The sequence below is a fragment of the Lynx rufus genome, unplaced genomic scaffold, assembly GCF_022079265.1.
Source record: "Lynx rufus isolate CCGP_SWC_20201006 ecotype Redwood Valley unplaced genomic scaffold, mLynRuf1.p SCAF_1, whole genome shotgun sequence".
Taxonomy (NCBI): domain Eukaryota; kingdom Metazoa; phylum Chordata; class Mammalia; order Carnivora; family Felidae; genus Lynx; species Lynx rufus.
In genome coordinates this window covers 189,335,774-189,357,271 of record NW_025814823.1, presented here as the reverse complement: position 1 = coordinate 189,357,271, position 21,498 = coordinate 189,335,774, and the positions used below count along the sequence as shown (strand labels likewise).

The 21,498-nt window shown below is 39.3% G+C and overlaps 1 protein-coding gene across 3 annotated transcripts in view; it reads right to left on the bottom strand.

Moving 5' to 3' along the window:
- The window catches only part of EBF1 (EBF transcription factor 1), a 390,645-nt gene that overhangs the window by 85,265 nt on the left and 283,882 nt on the right, over positions 1-21,498 (bottom strand). For 2 of the 3 annotated variants that reach the window (XM_047091811.1, XM_047091820.1), the window contains exon 9: positions 15,072-15,202. In XM_047091811.1, the coding sequence (XP_046947767.1) occupies positions 15,072-15,202 (131 nt within the window). Of the gene's footprint in view, positions 1-15,071; positions 15,206-21,498 lie in introns of all 3 variants that reach the window. The other variant, XM_047091804.1, reaches the window with a different exon arrangement.

Below are 21,498 nucleotides of genomic sequence, written 5' to 3'. Positions count from 1 at the left end.
ATCCAACTTAATGCTTTACCTACAGGATATTTCCAAAATATTTCTGGAATAAATACTTAACATAAATTAGGCCAGAATTCTACAGGAGGCTTGACTCCATTAGGCATAGTAATCCCCATCCATAAGCGTTCACTGTTCTTAACCTGATAATATTTAACTCTCATTCCCTAACTAAATTGCTCTTAAAATGAGTTATCCAACTGGCTCAGCACTCAGGTCCCTGCATGAGACCACTGCTCAGATTTCATCTAAGCGGCAAAATAGAAGAGGATGTCTGAAGGTCTGTGACTCCTGTGAGAAGGAATAAGATGAAAGGAAAGAAAAAAAGGTTAAGAAAGTAACACTAAAAAAGTAGCCAACAAAAGAACAATGCTAAATGTTAACAGTGTTTATTTCTGGACTGATGACATTCTATGTGATTCGTCTTCTCTCTCTCTCCTCCCCACCATCATGTGTGTGTGTGTGTGTGTGTGTGTGCATTTTGTGTGTTTATCTGTGTATGTGTATGCACTTGCACAGGAAATAATCATGTAAATAATTCTGGAATGAATAAATTTGTACATTCACAGGTATTACTTTTATTATGAGAAAAAATTACTAAATATCAAAAGTATAATAATACCAGTTTTTGTGCAATATGTATTACATGTAATCATATAAGAAGTAGATATACATTTGCGTGGAAAAAAGACTGAAAGGAAAATCATCAAAGTGTCCAGAGAAGTTACCATTAGATTGCAAAGTTATAGGTAATTTTATTTTTCTCTGCGTACCTCTTTGAATTCTCTAGCCTCTCAACAATAAGAGTGCATTAATATTATAATCAGAAAAGCTAATTTTTAAGTGTGGCATTCTGACGAAAAAATACACACAGTCTCTGCAAGGCCCCAGGAGAGGCTGCCAGCACACCAAAGACATGAGGCAGCAGTGACCATGCTCCTTCCAAGCTGCTGGTGTGAACATCGTCTCTTTCCAGACTCAGAGAACTAGAGCCCAGGCGTCCTGTGCTGGTCGGCCAGGTGAAGCACCCTTGTGGTGAGAGATGGAGCGCACACCCAGGGCAAGTGGACAGGGCCTGTCCTCCACAGAAGTGTAAGAAACAGGAGAGAGGAGGGGTGTCTGGGTGGCTCAGTCAGTTAAGGTTCCGACTTCAGCTCAGGTCATGATCTCACAGCTTGTGAGTTCGAGCTCCGCGTCAAGCCCCATGCCGGGCTCTGTCACTGAAAGCTCAGAGCCTGGAGCCTGAATCCAATTCTCTGTCTCCCTCTCTCTCTGCCCCTCTCCTGGTTGTGCTCTGTCTCTCTCTCTCAAAAATAAACTTATAAGTAAATAAATGAGAAAGAAAGAAAGAAAGAAAGAAAGAAAGAAAGAAAGAAAGAAAGAAAGAAAGAGGAAACAGGAGCACTTCTGCAGATAAAGGGAGGGTTGTGGAGGGTGCAGGGAGGTGGATACAAACCTCCAAAGAGGCAGTCTGAAATTTCTGGAAGCCCAAAAGAAGAGTATGGGAGAGAACAATTCTCTAAGTAGTTTTTATAAAAGCCTCTTGCAGGATCAAAAGTCCCACCCACATGGTAGGTAAAGGAGAGTACCCAGTATTTTAAAACATTAATGGAAACATGTTGCAGAATTCTGGGTAAAAAGGTCAAGTCTTCAGTATTACTGTCCTCTCTGAGAGCCAGTAGCACTTCTCGCTCACACCTAAATGGAGGACAGTGGTGACCTTGACAGTGGCTTCTGCAACAGTGGCCTTTTGCTGTCATCTAACTCCGTTCCAAGTGTTGTGCAAGGCTCCTTCAGTGATTTCTGTCCGGCAGCATTAGGGGCAGGGATGGGCATTAGCTGGCTCACAAGTGTAGAAGATGAGTTTCAGGCAAGTTAAGAAATAGGCCCAAGGAGTGGCAAGTGTTTCTGACTGATGGTCACCATTGTACAACCACAACTGTCCCTCCCGACTACTGCTTATGGTTTCTCCGTAATTGTTGTTATGTGCAATTTTCACCCTGTCTCAGCTGTTGACAGGATGGAAATGGTCCTCAGCTTCTCCTACATCCTCAAAGGTTCTGGGAACATAGTAGGTACTCAAAATAGCCTTTTTTGTTGTTGAGAAACTGGCTGAGAATTATTTCTCAGCAAAACAGGAAAGAACAATTCCAAGATAAGCCTTTATGCGTGTTTTCTAACCAATGGGACTATATGAAATGAATGCAACTTGAAGTTCCAAGCCACAAAGCCAAAAAAATAACTGGGATTACTAGAAAGCATACTAGTGATTTTTCCTTACTAACCTTAGGACTTAATATTTTGGCCATTTGGGCCTGAATCACTTTTGACACTAAAAAAAAAAAAAAAAAAAAAAAAAAAAAAATGTCCAAACAGCAAAGACTTAAAGAGGAGGGGTAAAAAAACCAGGCAAGGCAACATTTCTTCTCCGGAGAAATAATTAATACTCATGACGAGAAAAAGCCTAAAGTGGGGTCTGGCACAGTGGTCTTTACATGTTACCCACTCAAGGTTCTAACATAGGCTGGCCCATCTGCATATGGGCCCATTGTCACTCTCTGTGCCTCAGTTTACTCATCTCACACTGCACTGGCCTATCTGCTCTGTGGGAGTACTTATAATAATGTTAAATATGCTTTGTATTTGGGTAGCACTTCTCTAGGGACCCTAAAGCACTTTCTAGATTAATTTTTTAATTTATGTATTAATAATTCTCACAGCATTCGCCCTCCTCCTCAATTAGGATAATAATATCCATCTCTTTTGAGATAGGCAGGGGGTGCTGAGTGATGGACATAGAGCAGACATTTAAATAAGAAAACTGTAGCATAAAAGCATAATTAAAGCTTCAAAACCAAATTGACTAAGGATTTTAAAGAGACACCACAGTAGTAGTGACCAAACAAGCAAACTTGTTTTTCCTCCACTCTGGAACATTTATCTTTCTATAGTTAAATATGGCATTTAAAAAATATCGTTTTCAGGAGTTCCTAAAGGAAGCTGAAATATGAAAAGTGTATATTCATGGTGACTGTGCTGGCTGAACCTCCGTATTATATCCCTATTCCCCTGCAGTGGACGCAACATAAATCAGGGGGTGCCATCTTCTCCTGAGTTCCTCAGTGTATTCTGCTTGTTCCCTAATCAGAGTTCTCTGGGTTTTGTAACACAGATTGTTTCATTCCCAAGAATTGCCTGTCTCAAAGGCAGTATATGATTTCTCAGAGAACGTGAGAGAAAGCCAGTGGAGGCATTTACTGTTTCACAAACATTCTGGTTTCCCTTTGTCCTTTCAAGAAAATAACTTTAAACCAATGTTTAACAAAATATGTTGGGTCACATGAATTCCCAAAGATAAACTTTATGTATGAATGTCAGAGGAGACTTGAAACTAAAGTCTCGGGAACTGAGTTAAATATGGGATTTAAAAACTAGCTTTTGAAGAGTCAGCAGTATTCCTTCGCAGTGTCTGAAATTTCTCTCATGCATAGAGCTAGACACAGATACACAGTAGAAAGATGTAGACACATTTTCCTATTTATTGTCTGCATCACCCAACTAGAATGTAAGCCCCATGAGGATATGAACTTTGTCTTCCTTGTTTTCACTACTATGTTTCCAGTTTTAATAGTGCCTCAATAATACTTGCTGAACATTGAATGAATAAATACTGTAATGCTATTAACTACCACTAATAATTTTGGGTAAAGAGTCAATAAAGTCACTTGTGAATCTACGAAGAAGAAATAATACTACTCCATTCAAAAACTTTTCACTGAAAAATTGTTACTTTAATCCTCCCCCTCCCCCCAAAAAACTTCAAGCTTCCTGGTATCCTAATTGAGCATTCATAAAAATATACTATCTAATTCTTCTGACCGAAAAACTAACCAGGTCCCTAAATCAATGCAGTTAATTGTATAAAACAAAACAGCAACAAGATCATATTTCAAAATAACAGATTTGGGAGAAAAAAGGCTAAAATAAATACATTATACTTGAACTACCTTTGGTTTTGTGGGTTGATTTATTTATTTATTTTTCAGTAATTTCTTTTTTAAATAAACTTTCTCTAGCTCTTTCCCAGGATGTAAATCTTGTGCCAACTGGGCCCCATTAAAGACTGGATACCATCCTGACCATCTGGGAGCTGGAAAAGCATTGGTGAGTTCCTGAGGTCCAGAGTATTCCAGAAGGAGAGGACTGGACACCAGTAACGCCAGCCCCTGTGGTTTGAAACTACACAATGAGCTCTTTCTCAAGGTTTGTTTTTCTAAATTCAGTTAAGAAGGAACATCATTCCCTACTCAGGCCTGGCTTAGGGTCCAGGGTTGCTGCTTGTTTGTTTGAAAATTAAAATATAAAAGAAAAAGCAAATCCAGATACATTTATGGGAGAGACTAAATGTTTGTTATCAAAGCTGGTGGTTGGCAAGGCAGAATATTTGCCTATGGAGTCAGGAAAGAAAAATATAAAAGCCAAAAGACTGTTAGATGGGGTAGCAGGGAAGGAACCCACCTTTTTAAGGTCTTTGAAAGTTCTAAGAAAAGGATATCAAAGCTAGAAGCTACTAAACAGAGACTCGTTTTAACACTTATTTGATGGTATAAGGTCACATTTGCATATTGTATACACTGATACTTGCACATATATTCAGTAATTCCTCATTCAACATGTCCCTTCAAGAAGTAAGCTCCACAGAAAACCAGAGCCAAACCCCTTTTAATAGCGTGCCACGACAGCTGCTTTCACTGGAAATCTTCAGAAGATGCATTACACCCGTCTTGCTGTTTTAGAGAGAATATATTGAATATAATTGCCATCTCTGTCTTGATGACTCAGGGCCACTGTCATTATGAACAGTCATTAATGTGCCACACAGTAATATAGTTCTGCGTCTGCTTTTTAGGTTTTCCACTTCTGCCCTTCACATTAGGCTGTCATTTCTGCTGTCACTGAGCCTGCTTCTAACAACCTGCCTTTAGTTCGCTCCTTCTAACTTGCTGTGACCTGGGAAAACTGAAGATAGTTTATTAAAAATTACTGCTCTGGTTACCCCTAAGTGTGTTACTTTCTGTATTTACTTCTTCTTTCTTTCTTTTTTTTTTTTTAATGTTTATTTATTTTTGAAACAGAGAGAGACAGACCATGAACAGGGGAGGGTCAGAGAGAGGGAGACACAGAATCTGAAACAGGCTCCAGGCTCTGAGCTGTCAGCACACAGCCTGACACGGGGCTCGAACTCAGGGACCCCGAGATCATGACCTGAGCCGAAGTCGGCCGCTTAACCGACTGAGCCACCCAGGCGCCCCTCTTTTTTTTTTTTTTTTTAAGTAAGGTTATGTAACAGTTTTTCTGGATAAGTGAGGTTTTACTACATTCTTATTGAATGGCTAAAAGATGACCCTGGACTAACACAGATTTTGGTTCAAGTCTAAGCTTTGCAAATTACTAGCTGTGGAACCTTTGGAAAGTCACTCAACCTCTCTGGCATTCAGTTTCACTATCTGAGAAAAAAGTAGGACAGGGGTGGGGGCTAGCAATCTAATTAATCTAAGGATTAATTGACATAATGCTTATAATGAGTTTCGGAGAAGGTCTCACTGATACCAATCACTTAGAAAGTGTTAGTGTTGGGGCACCTGGGTGGCATAGTTGGTTAAGCGTCCAACTCTTGATTTCTACTCAGGTCATGATTTCGTGGTTCAGTTGGTGAGATCGAGCCCCGCATCTGCCTCCTTGCTGTCAGCAGAACCTGCTTGGGATTCTCTCTCCCTCTCTGCCCCTTCCCCGTGTGCACGTGTGCATGCTCTCTTTCTCTCTCTCTCTCTCAATAAATAAACAAACTTTAAAAAAAAGAAAGTGTTAGTTTTATTATTACTTAACCCTCACCATAACCAACAGATTCACACTAAGGTATTTAAGTGCATCCTTATTGCACAATACATCTAAATATAAACTACCTAATCACACACACATTAAGAAAAACTAAACTGCAATCTATCTATCTGGTACTGACACTTTGAAGCATCACTGAATACAACAGTTGCTAATAAGAAGCATTTGTCTGAATGAACAAATGAATGAATGAATGAATGGTGTCACCCAACAGTATTTTATACAAATTAATGCCTCTGACATGTAAGGATCTGTGCTAAACACTGTGTGAGATTAAGCTGAATTTAGCATGGATCCTGCCTTATGGGAAAGAACATCCCCTTAAATCACAATAATTAAAGATAGGAAGTTATAAGGAATTGAACATGGTAATGATAAGACCATGTAGGAATTTAGGATGAAGAGAAAATATTCAATATCTGAACTGTAAGGAAGATTTCACAGAAAAAAAAAGTGGTATTTTACTGGATCTTAAAGGGCAGAAGAATTTGGGCACAGAGAGGAGGGAAGAGCATTATGGAACAAGGAATGGCATAAGAAAGACAAGAGTACGGGCAGAAAAAAAATCACAATGGGTAGAAGGAGCCACTAACAACTCAGTGTGACTGAAGCATAAGATGAATAGTGCACAAGGATGTTGAAAAGAAAGGTCAGAGCCTTAAGGGGGTATGCTTGAATCCAAAACTAAGGAGTTGTGGTTTTAAAAAAGAGGAAGCCAGTAAGGTTGAATAAGGAGGAAGGTTTTAGTTCAGACCAGCAGGGAGCCATTCCAGCAATTGGCTTTGAGCACATGTACGAAATGAACACAACACTGTACAGATATCCATTTTCTTCCTAAAAGTCACATGACTGCAGCCAGGTGTAAATTTTGTCTTTGATTTATGTTAAAATTAGAAAGGCATCACACTTCTGTGGTTTCCATTTTCAAGTGATAGGCACATATGGGTACTTCCTGAAAGCACTACAAACAACTAATGGACAATGTCATCTTAAAGTTGTTTTTAACCATCCCATAATTATCAACACAGAGGATAGATTTCAAGTGCCTTAGTCATTAAAAGTAAAAATATGGACTAAAGCTTTTTTAGGAATAAGGTGAGCATGGTTGTAACTATGTAACTACATTAAAGAGCCCATTAGAGTATTTTAAATCTGTTTTCTGAATATGCTGGCTCATTTCAAAATGATTCCCCATAAAATAACTTGGGCTTGAAAGGTGTTCTTCAAAGTCACATTCAAAGTTTAATGCAACTGGTTCAGACTGCTCCTTTTATTCCTTACAAATAAAGTATAATTTCACATTAAGCATCTTCTACTTAATAGGTGATCAGTAAGTAGAAGTCGCACACAGACTTGGCAACTTATATATTCAGGGAAAGTAGGAAGCCATGAATTATTTTAAATCCATGCACTTTATCAATTTTGAATTAAACTTATACATGTAAGCCTCAATATATGTAAAATAAATGACACAGCATTTATATATCATATTCACATTATGAAATTTTGAAAGATTATTTGTGATCATGTCTTTCTCTACCTTTCTTAATTTTATTTTTTAAATTTTATTTGAGAGAGAGAGAGAGAGAGAGATTAAGTGGGGGAGAGGGTCAAAGGAAGAGAGAGAGAGAGAGAGGAAGACAGAGAGATTCTTACTCAGGTTCCACCCTCAGCAAGGAGCCTGACGCAGTGCTTAATCTCATGACTATGACATCATGACCTCAGCTGCAATCAAGAGTCAGATGCTTAACAAACTGAGCCACACAAGCACCCCTCTTAATTTTATTTTTGATTTGAATGGAATTGTATTGCATAAAAATGTGATATAAATAATAGTCATTAGAGTGTCAATGCCATCATGTATAAAATTTGGGAGGGTTTGGTAAATATAAAGAAGTTTATTAAAAGACTAAGGAGATATCATGAGAAAAGCTGGTACAAGAGAAAGCTGAATCAGGGGTGAGGTTGGTGTCTGGAGAACAGGGATGTAACCCCAGCACTAAGTAGTAGCTAATGTGTTCCCAGGACAAGTCACTGTATGGCTTTGGAGCTTCTTTTTCTGCATTTCCAATAAACAGCTACACTTGATGACTGGAAATGTTCCTCAAAGCCCTCAAAATTTTGTGATTCTACATGTGGTTCAGTAAAAATCAAGGCCAAACAAATAGGCCTGGGAAACTTCCAGTGGGAACACGTATGAGTTGTAGCCATTCATTCTTTAATGTCACAGAGGAGCAAATGGTATTTTTATTTACAATCCTTCCTCTGAGCTATGTGTACAAACGATAATTGAAAGTAGAGATAGGAAGAAAGAAAGACATCAGGAACTGCATTTAAAACCTTGTTTTCCAACTTTTGGATTAAAGTAGGAAATCATTTCTCAGCCCCAAACTGCCATTTATTTACTCAACTATATTCACCCATTAGGTTCCCTCCCCTGCCCCTATAGAAGTCTCTTTTGACTTCTCCCTATCTCTAGGAATGTAGTTGAAGAAAACATTTGTCTGGATGAAAAAGACAACGCACAGCCCCTGTGTGAGGCTCATTGGTTCACACAGTGATGAAACTCTGGCTTCTCCATCTGAGCTAAGTGGTCCTGGCAATCTTTAAATATAACTGTCCTGCAAAATCACATGGCATCTAATGCCAAGTGTGCAGTGACTAAAACCAGATGCAAAATATGAGAGAAATTCTGTTCAAAGCCTGCTGCATTGAAGAATAATGGCTCTACACATTCCTGGTCTAATCTGAATAATACTCTGCAAATATTTCAGATGATTTTCTCACATCTACCCCAGACCAATCACTTTGACTGGATTTCATGATTTTACTTGATTAACATGAAACCCATCCGTGACTAATATATCCTCCTATAAGGTGATCCCTGAAAAAAAGGTTCTGTGGTCACAAAAGTTTGGGACATGTCATATACTTTATCTTAGGTGTTCTCAGTGCATGTCAGTATCTCAAAATCTTTGCAAAGTCCTAGAACAAGGAGCAGTTGAATTTATTTGACTCAGCATTTCCCAAACCTACTCCCTCCCTCATCTCCCATGGGGAACCTGTTGATATCCCAGATAATTGATGTATTCCATAGAACTATCTGGAAAGTGAACTAGACCGACATTGTAGTATAGGCTCAGGTTTATATCAGATACCAGAACCTGAAGTGTAGACAGTAAAAATATTGACTAAAGATATATCAATAGGGAGATCCAATTTTGTGGCTAATTAAATGGTTTTGATGAAGTTCAATGAATCCTTTTGCAAATAAACATGATATTTGTATATTGCCAGTGTGTTGTAAAAGTAAAGCACAATAGTGAAGAAAAGAAGCTACTTGCTACCCATTATCACTGTGCTTCTTTGAGGGGACTTTCAAGAGAGTAAACTCTAGATAAAAGGAATTACAATATTGTAGCTGATTTCAAAGAGGATTTAGTCTAAGCCTCTCATCTTCAGATGGGGAAACTAAAGCCAAATGACCAACCCTGACTAAAATCTAGATTGTCTGACTGAGCAATAGAAGGACTGCAATTAATACTCAAGCCTCCTGACTGGCTCCTTGTCTGCTGCCACTCATGTAATCTACACCTTTGCTTCGATCACTGTGTACATGAAGTTCCCTCCATCTTCTGCTCCTCACCAGTCTCCTGTGTACTTTCTTTACAGGTGTCTTAAATACCTTACACTGTATAAACTCTCCCAGAGATTTGAGTGATTAAATCAACAGATTGTCAGAACCTAAAATGCCTAGCACAGAGATCCATCTGTATATAGTAGGAGCCTGACTGGTTATTTGAACAGTCTACTTCTGTCTACACCACTCTCTGTGCTTTCTAGAACCTTGCCTTGAATTTTGAACTACAAATTTAATATTGGTTTATAAAAATATTTGTTTCATGGGAGCAAGTTGCCATTCCAAATAAAACATCAGATCCCACAAAGCCTAATTTTGATCACCCATAGTACCTATTCCAGTGGTAGATACCAACAGGAAAGCCAAACAGTACTCATTGCTTAGAAATTAGAGGAGTTCATAGGGTGCCTGGGTGGCTAAGTTGGCTAAGCGTCTGACTTTGGCTCAGGTCATGATCTCATGGTTCCTGAGTTCAACCCCGCATCAGGCTCTCTGCTATCAGTACAGAGCCCACTTTGGATCCTCTGTCTCCCTCTCCCTCTGCCCTCCTCTGCTTGCAAGTATATGTTCTCTCTCTCTCTCTCTCTCTCTCTCAAAAATAATAAACATTAAAAAAAAGAAATTAGAGGAGTTCAGGAGATATTAAAGTGACAATTAGTTCTATAACCCAGTAGCAGGAGCCCCTCCCCTCCTCCAAATCATATGTTAATGGAAAAGCAAAAACAACCAAGTATATCTCTGATCAAGAAAAAAGGTGCCTGGGTGGCTCAGTCGGTTAAGCGTCCGACTTCGGCTCAGGTCATGATCTCACGGTCCATGAGTTTGAGCCCCGCGTCGGGCTCTGTGCTGACAGCTCCGAGCCTGGAGCCTGTTTCGGATTCTGTGTCTCCCTCTCTCTCTGCCCCTCCCCTGTTCATGCTCTGTCTCTCTCTGTCTCAAAAAAAATAAACATTAAAAAAAAAAAAGAAAAAGAAAAAACTCAACACATATTAGTCATGAGCACACATCAACCCTGTTGATTTTCCTGGATTTATATATAAAACACTACAAAGACCAATTTTTTGGTTAAGTCTTTTGGGTAGAGGCAGAATAAGAGTATCAATACAGTATTTTGCTCTGTAGAAAGAATAAGGAAGAATAACAAATATGGTAAACCAAATTCACAAGAAAGCCATGTAGTTCACCCCAAACTTGGGAACTCACAGAAGGCAGCCCTGAGTTAGGAGCAATGGAGTGCCACCTTTCTTTTTCCCAACCTTCAGGGGGCAATCAGCAAGCTAAACTGAACTACTCATTTGCAAAAGATTGGGTTGGTAGGGAAAGAGCACAGATGAGGGGAAATTAAGCCAGCCCTATTTTCTCTCACTCTTTTTAAAATTCTTTAGCTAAAAAAAGACTCCAAATAATAGCATCAGCTGCTAATCTAAAATGTTATCTGCTTGTCCTGGCCCACCAGTCTGCTCCCTGAGTGCTTTGGGCTATAGAGTGAGGAAATGGAGAAGAGATAAAGTCTGCTTAAAATTGGAAGTATCATATCTTAGAGGTGGCATAACCTCAAGAGATCATGTGGCCAGGGAATGAAAACCTGGGTAGATAGGAGTCCTATCTAGAGATGAGGCCCAAACAGGTTAACTGTCTTACGTAAGGTCTCTTACATAGACAAGGGAAGAGGTTGTCTTCTGCCCCTAACACAAGGCATGTATTCTTCACAGGGAAAAATCCTTCCTAGAAGCCAATGGCTCCACCTTCCAGCCTATACAACTAAAAAATGAAGGGACTGCTCTAACCTCTCTGTATCCCAAGTCCACCTTAACCTGGAAGGTGATAATAACTGTTAAGATACTCCCCACACATACTGAAGTACAACGCATTAGTGGCAATGATGAGCATTACACCCTTGTCTGATGTGGTAAAACACTAGGGTAACAATTTTGGTGTAGGCTAAATCATGGACAGCTAAGAAGGTGAGCCCTGGGGGTACCTGGGTTGCTCAGTTGGTTGAGTGTCCAACTCTTGATTTCAGCTCCAGTAATGATCCCAGGGTCACAGGATCAAGCACCCCTTTGGGCTCCATGCTGAGCATGGAGGCTGCTTAAGTTTATCTCTCTCTCTCTTCCTCTGCTTCTCTCCCACCCCACTCTCTCTCAAAATAAAAAGATTAAAAGGCATATCTCTAGATTTAGAGATGATTATGCTTAAAAGAAAAAAAAAAAAAGAAAGAAAGTGAACCCTGGAGTCAGACTGGTTCAAATCCCATCTCTACCATTCGATAACTGAACAGCTTACTTAACTTCCCAAGCCTCAATTTCCTCATCAGTAAAATGAGAACAGCATGGTATACAGATGTTACGAGGCTTGAACGAGAGCCATGCCAAATACTCAGCACATAGTACCTGGCAGCAACTAAGTGCTCAGTGAATGTTAGCTAATATTAGTCATACTCTACACGTTTTTCCACAGATCTTTCAGAGATATCCTCTCTTAAATATTCACAGCATTGAGTTCTGATTGTATCCAGTGGAAGCCTGGAGAAATGGCCCCAGCACTGTCTGATATTTTTTGCCTCTACCAAAATGAAAGGCATTTATGTAACGTTATGGGATTAAAAGCAACCACCACAGTCACTATTACTATTGCTACTATTGCTATTACTACTACTTCTACTACCATACTTGGATTACTATGAGTGTTTTGTTCTCTCTCCTATTTCTGTCCTTCTTCCTTTTGGTAAGACTCCACTTTCTCTATCGGTACCTTTGGCTTTTATTTCCTCTGTAAAAAGATACACAATATTACAAATGCCACCTCTAGCGCTGTCGGTCTGTGTGATAATGGGCAAGTTTCTTAAACCTCTCTGACACTCGTTTCACTCATATATATCTAACACAGGGATATCACGAGGATCAAATAAAATAATACCCATAAAGTGCCTACACATGATAAAACCCTTAGTAAATGTGAGCTACTTCTCTTTATTATACAATGGATTTTTGGATTTGAGGCAGTACCAAATTCTCTCCCTCCGCTAAAAGAGAGAGAACATCACGTCTTTCAAATAGCCTGTATGAAAATGTAAATATAGTTTAGAATATTTACAAAAAGTTCACCTCTGCAAGGCTCATTTCCTGAATGTCAAGACTATTACAATAGTAACCCAAATTAAAGTCCTCCATTCAGACACCCAATTGCTAATGCTGCAGAGGATTTACTTATTTTGAAAGAATATCTACATTTTGGAAACCATCTGGTAGGTTTCCACTGGGAAAGAGTCATAGTTGATTTATGGCATGCTCACACATGAGAGCAGTTTGGGAGGAGGAGGTGGGCAAAGAAGGAGCATGCACGCCCCACCCTCACCTCCTAGCTGGACTCATAAGATTCATTGTGAGAGGCTTCTGGTACATGTAAGCCAGTGGCAGTGGAGGCACTGAGGAAGAAGGACAAAGTTTCATGACTTGCATTGATTTTGTTATATGGAAACAGATCCTTTAAAGTAATTCAGATAAATCTAAATTAGAATTTAACCTTCCTTATCTGTTCCCAAAAGAGGGCAAGAATATGGAGGAACAGAAAGAAAACACAAGGGCCTTGGCTGGGAACAAGGTGGGAGTACAAATAATGATTTCCTGATATGTCAAAGTCCTTGTTCCATAACCAATGCAATGTTGGGCTAAGACGACATAAACTTTTAAAGGAAGCTTCAGACTAACCCACCTTATTCTCAGAGGTTCAATAAGACTTACTGCCAGTTCTCAGGCCTCACTTTGACTATGTAATATACAGCAAGAAGTCCATATTATATTTATTCTTCCCCTCTCCCAACTTCAATGATAAGCAACAGAATGAGGGATAGAAAGGGATGAAGATATAACCCACAACTTGCCAGAAGCTGTCTTTGTGAGGACTGCTGTCTCCAGCAGGGATGAAGGCACCAGACCAGCGGCAAAACATGCCCTGTATGTGATGCTTCTAATTTTACAACCCAATGGTTCTATCAAAGAATGGGGTGCAGTCGTCAGCTAAAGCTCAGTCCACCTTTCATGCCGGGAATGTTCCAACTTGGACAACAATTAGTATGGTGGACTGAAAAGCCCATTTCTGATTCAGTTTTATGAGAGCTTTGATTCTCTGGCCAAGTGCATACCGCTACTCGGCAGCATGGGAAATACAAAAGCAGTGGCAGTACAGGCTGGCAAGGGGCTGGCCTGAGCGGGTTACTGCCAGGGAGAAGTGCACATAGAAGACTTAAAAAGGACAGGCTCCGGTTGGAAAGATAAACATATTCAACTATCACAGTCTTAACTCCGCTCACCTCTATGGCCCACCTAGAGAGAAAACACAAAGTATCTAGATAGGCTGAACAGTGGCGTCATGGTAGGACAGCTAGAAATGGAAATAAAAAGTCAGAGTTCTAGCTCCAGTTCTGCTGCTGACTTCTTTGTGTGGCTACATACGTATGAGCCATGCTTCATGGGCTCTGGGCAGCTGCTTCGGGGTTTTGTAAGCATTATCTCTAAGCCTTAATACCTTTATTAAGAAAAGATACATGCTAAGAGTATCTACCCCATGGCACAGAGGGAATATTGAGATGATCTACGTCAAGCAATGAGCACACAGCCTAGTGTACAATAAGTCCCAGAAAAGTTCAGTGGTTCACACGACTGTCTGTAAAGCAAGCAGGATGAATGAGCTCAGTGGTACCTTATAGCCCTAGCATGGATTTTATTCTAAACTTTGGGGAAGTGAAAGAGAAAGAGCTCTGGGCATGCTATTCAAGAAATCTAGGCCCAGAATATAGAAAGCAAAAGCAAGTTTTCCATGCCATCTCTATAATGGTGAGGTTTACATTTTATAGTCTTGAGTTAACATTGATTATTGCCAGAAAAGTCAACTGGCAGGTTAAAATAATGATCACAGTGCTTAGAAAGCACTACGCACATAGAACGAAGTCATTTTCATGTGGCTGCAGTCACATACTGGGAGGCCTGTGAGCTGTAAATTCCTGGGCTTGGATAAAGTCTTTGGTTCTTTGAGGTTCCCCTGGTAAATCACTCACTCTTGAATGAAGAGTCACTGAATAAGACAAGAACCACCTACACTTGGATTATTACTGTCATAGGAATGGTGTTCCTTGAAGATGGGCCTATAGCAGGCCCTGTCTACAAATATTCATGATTACTACCTTGTCAAAGTTTGAATGGGGCTTTTCCTATATATTTTGTGACTTTGCATCTCCTTTCCCATTCCCAGTACACAATAGGACCTTCACGCCACAGCTAGTCCAAGAGGACAAATGACAAAACAGAAGCTCTCCTGGTGCTTAAGGGCCAGAAGACAGAAGTCATTCCAGTAGACAGTGGTGCCTCCAGGTACACCCAACCCATGTCTCCTGGTTTCCCAGAGTTCTGTAGACCAGAGCTGGCCCACCCAGGGTGGCACTACAAAATTCTACACACTCTATTAGAAATTCAAGTGTAGACAGTATCCTCAACTAGACCAACCTATTAGATATTAATGTTCAGACAACACCTACCTCACTCCAGACCAGCATGGTACCGAATATGACCTGTAACCCATCAAAGAAATTGTCCCCTATGATGATCACAGTCGCGCCTCCCGTCGTCCATCCTTCACTCGGGCTGATGGCTTTGATACAGGGAGTAGCTGCTTTTCAACACACATGAAAAAGAGAAGGAGTCTGCTGTTAGAACCAAACTTTAATGATGGGAGACTCGAGAAAAAGAAAAAAATATATCTTTTATCTTTTCACTAACAGGAAGTCCCTCAAGATCTCAGAATTTTCTAGCTGCTTTAGGACCTAAAACCTAAGGGTGCAATTTTCAATTTTTAAAAGCATTTTTTTTCATTGTTTCTATTGACATACAAATATTTTACCCAAATAATTTTCAAACATGAAATCTTATGAAATAAAACACAGAAGCAAATTTTAATTCATGAAATGTTAAAGATTAAAAAAAATTAGGTGACTTCTTGGAACACATCGGAAACATTATAGAATTGCTTCCTGATTAAACATACTTCCCAAAGTTAAATCGATAGATTTTTAGATAGCATTGTTGCCCAAAGGGAAGTGAGAAAGAGAGGAGGCTGGAGCAGGAAAACATTCTTGCTCCATGCCTTCTACCTATAACATGAACACAGCAACATTTCTCACAAAAATCATTAAGCTTTTTTTCAACAAATGACACAGACCCCATTTTATAGATGTAAAGTATGAAGGTCACTCAGGGTGAATTATGTAACCAAATAGCTGAGTCAGGGCTGAACCACAAAATGTCTCATGACCTTTGCTTTGTTGTCATTCCCAGGCATAAAACTCTAGAAAGGACTTTTTAAAAAAAATTTCATATCTCTTCTCTTCCCCTTATAAATGGCCCTTGGAGATGGGAAATAATTTGCAAATACCATGATTCTAAACAGACTGGAGGTGGTTTGTCTGATGAGTACAGCATACTTTCAATGCAATTGCTAGGCATAAATGTAATTGTAGGATTATGTTTTTGAAATCTCTCAGAGGGCACCAATGATTTTTAACTCCACAGTGCCATGCTGTTGTTCTCATGATTACTTTTATAAGCAGAAACAAAGCAAAATTCTAAAGCAAGGGAGATATTGTGCAAGGAGAGGAAACGAGACCCTTCTCTTTAATAAAAAAGTTTATTAAGTATCCAAGACTGACTTTCCAAATATTGAAGCCAATGAGAGCACCAGTTAATTTTAACGGGAAGAAGCTGGAAAAAAAACTATTGGCCTTTGTCAAATTTGGCAAAATGTCATGCTTTAACTTTTGCAAGAAGAAAAGAAAATACTAAGCCCATCCCGGCGGGACCATCGTTCACGTGCCACCACACAAACAAATAGAATGGGTTTGATTTTGATTCAAATTCATCTTATAAAATAACACAGAGAAATTAGGAAATATCCAAACTAAACATTTCATGTTGGCTGAACTCACAGTAATGCATTTATAACTAAAACTAGGTAGTTCAGATGCCTTTTCTCTCCTTCACTTTCTCCCCAAAACAAAATAATTAATCAAGAAAATGTAAATGATTCATAACTTGAAAATTCTTGTCCAATTTTTAACACACATAAAGGTTGTGATCAATGCTCCATAGGCACAGGACTTTTTCTTAAGCAAAATTTTTTCTTTAGAAATAAAGATGTTTAAATGCATGACTGAGTATTCCCAAACCCAAGGTAGAATATTATGTATGATTTCAAGACATTTATAACAGAAAAAAAGTATATGTAACAATTATGTAGAATTCCTAAAATAAAAGCAGTTTGGAAACATGCTGGTTAATGTCTCAAAATCTCAATTCTTAATTTCTAACTCAGCATACTTAGTTGTTAAAGTAGAGCAGAAAGGGTGCCATATCTCCAGATACTTCTGAGAAGAATAGGATCTTGGTTTAACTGAACTGGTCTTGAAAGAGTCTTGCCTAATGGCAAAGTGCGAAATCTAATGGTATCATTAAATGCTACCCCTGTGACTACCTTCATAAACCACAAAATAGTCTTGATGTTCATTATCTGTATAAGCTTTCTTTTAATTTTTTAAATTTTATTTTTGTAATCATGCAAGCACACTTCTCTACGTAAAGAAGTGTGCTTGCACACTTTAGACTCCTCCAGGCTTACTTAGCATTGCACAAAAGGAGGCAGAAGACTGTGTTGGATCTCTGAGAGACTCTCTTATAGCAAAGTTGTTCTGATAGTATGGCGAAGCTGGTTTTAGAGTTGACCCCCTCCCGCTTCTTTCCATTTGTTATTTGTAGGATAAAAAGGGCATGTAAGTATATATGTCTATGTGTGTTATGTGCTTTCAAACACTTCCTAAGAAAGTGATAATGTTTTCAAATTCTGTGAGCAACCAACCAGAAACAAAGCTAACTGTCAACTACCTAAAAGAAAGAAAGATCATCAAGCCTCCAGAGACAACATGGTGAGGAGACAATATGTGACACCATCTTCCTAGCTTTTTAGAGAAAAGAACCCTTGAAGGAAGTACTCCAAGAAGAGAGTGACATACTCTTCGATCCATCCTACCTCTGTACTCAACCATCCACTATCTTAGCTTAGAGGCTAGATGCCATTCCTAGAACGAGTAAGTCATGCAGACTTTTTTTCTGAAGTTAGGCTTCAGAGGGTTCTAAAGGTGCTCCTATACATCTGTGTATCATAGTGGTCTCGAAAGGAAGCTCTGTGGTATTTCCCCACTGGGAAGTTTAGAAAATATGTAAAGGACTCTGGGCTGTCCCACTGAGAGACAGAGGTGGGAAAGTAATGTTAGTGGCATTTAGTGCCTGGAAATCAAGGATGCTAACTATCCAACAGTGCACCGGATATTCCCCCAAATGAAGAACTCTAAGATGTCAATAAGACAAGGTAGAAGGCGCTGTGACTAGATAAACAGATCAGTCTCGAGGGCAGTTACTAAGAACTCACAGATTCATATAGGCCAAGGCAAGAAACATAAACGAATACAGCAGCTCAGAGTCTCAGAATAAGCATGAGATGAATGGCCCCTGACACTAAGAACTGGGGAAGGTCTAGCCACTGGTACTCCCCACACAAATGCAGGTCAAGTGTGGTCTGGTCTTCTGATCTTTTGAAAGAAGCTGGGAACTAGATTTTTATGTGAATTTCCCAATCTTTAAATGCTGGCAACTAATTCAATTTTCTTAAACGTGTAGGCTGTAAACAAAATGTTTATGGGCGTAAATTTAACGCCTAGGCCACCATTTTACATTTTTATCCTATTCACAAACCTGCCAGACTAAAAACAGCTCAGGAAATACCTGCAAATGTACCTAAACTACAGGTATCCAAAAGTTCACTGCAGCAAAAAATTCAAGAGTCTAGGTGCCCCCAATAATAGAGTGGTTAAATAAATTATGATATATCCCTACTACAGAATATTAGGAGTGCCATCTGAATGGATGGAAAAGATTTCTATAAACTGACATGGAAAGATATCAAAGTAGGTTAGGTAAGTAAAAACACAATTTATAGTCTAATGAATAATGTGATTTTGTTAACTTAAAAAATGGTATATATAGGAGCCTATATGTGCACCTGTGCTTGTGTGTATGTAGTTACACGTGAACAAAGGTCTGGAAGGACGTACATCCACTGTCCCCAGTGGATCCATATGAAAGAGCAATGGCACTGGGGTGGGGCCGAGGGGGCAGGGAGACTGGTAAATTTTACTCTATAGAAAGCCAAATGGTTTGAATGTTTTCAATGAGCACACATTAAGGTAATATGTTATCATAATAAAAATTAAATAACAATAACAGAGCACTTAATTCTGTAAGAGATAAAGGTACGATTTGGAGCACATTGATACAAATTAAAAAAAAAAAAAAGAAAAAAAGCCCAGCTGTGCTGACTAACAGATCCCGAGCCTCTCCTTCTCTCTTCTTTTTGGGTAAGCTTTGCTCTGAGGAAGCCCAGACAACATCTGAGCAGCCAAGGACCTGTTTTTCTTTCATTCAAGATATCCAAAGAGACATGGAGGGGATGACAAGGAGAGACCATTTTTAATAGTCATAGTGGATATATTCAGTAGAATTTGAAGGTGAAAAGATTTATAAACGAACTCAATTCAGCCCAGGAATGTAATAATCAGTACAATTCTATCTCCATGAAAATATTATAAAATAGGGGAGGGGGGTGGATTTGATTGAATACAAAACCACTTTTACCAGCCAAATCTTCATTTAATTAGTAAATAATTTAATTAATAAAAGATTCTTTCTTCTTCACCAGTGAATTTTCACTGTGGTAACCACAAGGATGATAAGCCAATTCCTGGTTCTAAATCCCATTAAAAATAAAAGTTGAAGTTGATTTTTTTCTTTGCCCTTTTTTTTTTTTTTTTTACCTCTTCCCCCACCCCCAACAGCCACCAAAGTAGAGGAGATTTTCTTTCCTTCAAACTATGACAATAACATGATTACCCCACCACAGTTTAGCATAATGGCTCTGAAATGCTCGTGGCACATTGCAGAGTTAAAGTGGAAATTATTAGGTAGCTCTTCTTTGTTATAATAATGATCACTCCACAAATAAAAGCTCTTCTCCCAAAGGTACTGCAAGGCACAAAATGCTAATTCTGAAGATTATGTGTGTGCTTTTATTAAATATTACCATGCCCTGCCTGTTTGAGGGCTTCTCTGCTCTGATTGTTTTATGAGTACCATGTTAATGTCATTCCCATCTTGCTAGCAGCAGGCACACATTTTAGCGTTTGTATGAGAGTTGATCAAAGGCCACGTGCTGGGGGAATTGCTGAGAAAACACGGACAAGCGATAAAAATCTAACAGATTAATTGGTTTAAATTTCATTTCAGGGTGTTGAACTTTGGCTCGGGACTCTAATACTACACCGTGAGTCAGGGCCTAATTACCAGATTTCCAATTTGCTTCTGAACAATGGTCGTGGTGAGAAGAAAAAGAGAGGGAAGAATGAGGGGGGAAAAAAAAAAGAAAAGAAAGAAGGAAGGAAAGAAATCATTCAGCCTCCAGTACATATTTAACAACTAATGTTCTGTGTGCAGACAACTGCACCAGGGGACATTTGCTATCACCTGCTCTACCTCCAGAGCGTTTATATTTCCTTCCAATAGCCACAGAAGACAGAAGAAATCACGGATGCCCTCAGCAGTTTAAAATTCTCTGATTTCCAGAATCAATGTTACAAGATGCAAGTGTCTGCTCAGTCACATTGGAAGCATCAGTTCCCTTTTTTAGCAAGGTGAGTTTGTAAGTTAGAATTGCACCTTAGCCTCCGATAGAAATGATCTATTTCATTGATAGAAAGCAAGGGCCAGGAGAGCCATGTTTACCTCAGGGTTTATGGGTGGCCTTGGGAATAAGGGTTAATTGAGCTCAGAGGTGCCTGCCCATTGAGGTGAATTAGTGGTGTGTGCAGCTATCAGCAGGGGCCTGGGGCTGCTCATACTTTTGCCTCTGAAATCTTTGTACTGTGATCAATACCTCACTTGTTTGGGGTATCCGTACAGATGACCTGGCTGCAAGATTTATCATCTCTTATCTCCAAAATGAGGCTTTTGTGACAGTCGATGTCCTATAATGGAAGTCTCATTAAAGATGCACTGTTTGGCTCTTTTGTCCCTTCCTGTATTTAAACATGCTGGGAAAACAACACTTCATCAGTTGGTAAAATGTGTAAATATATAAATGTTCTCGTCCCATTCTAAGTCTCAAGATAAAATTCCACTAAAATAGATACAAGCTGATTTCCCATTTCCATCGTGTATGATATATGAAGAGATGTAAACTCTCCTTTTTCAGCATTCTGTCAGCAAGAACTCTCTATTAATGAGCATTTCTACGGAGCAGATAACTGATGCTTACAATGGAGGTGAAGATGCTGGCACCAGCCCTTACTGGCTGGCTCCTGAATAAAGACAGAAAGATGCAATTATGTTAAGTTGATTTAACATTCAGAGTATTACAGTATTTGCAAATGGGCAACAGCTCCAGCTGTTCAAATTGCACCTCTCTCACTCAGAATGACCTTGAAGCAGTCACTTAGCCTCTCTAAAGCTCTTACCCTCTCCAGGCAGTAATTTCTGCTCACAGACTTGTGGCAAAATGCAGGATGTGTCTGCTTGCGTCTTGTTGTTTTACTATGTGCCAGGCACAGAACATGCTAGTTGCTGCTATAATAATTATTGTTATCACCAGTTCCCCACAAGCCAGAGTTTATTTGCTCACTAGAATATCCAACAGTCTCATCATTCCAGGTTGTGTACTTGACTGTAAAACTTTCCTAGGAACCTTCAGTACAACGACTTGCTTAACCTAGCCAGCTAATTTGACTGAGGAGGTGGATCTCGCATCAGTACTTCTAAGGTGGAATGTTTTTTAAGGCTCTCATTTGCCTGGAATGAACATTAATGGAG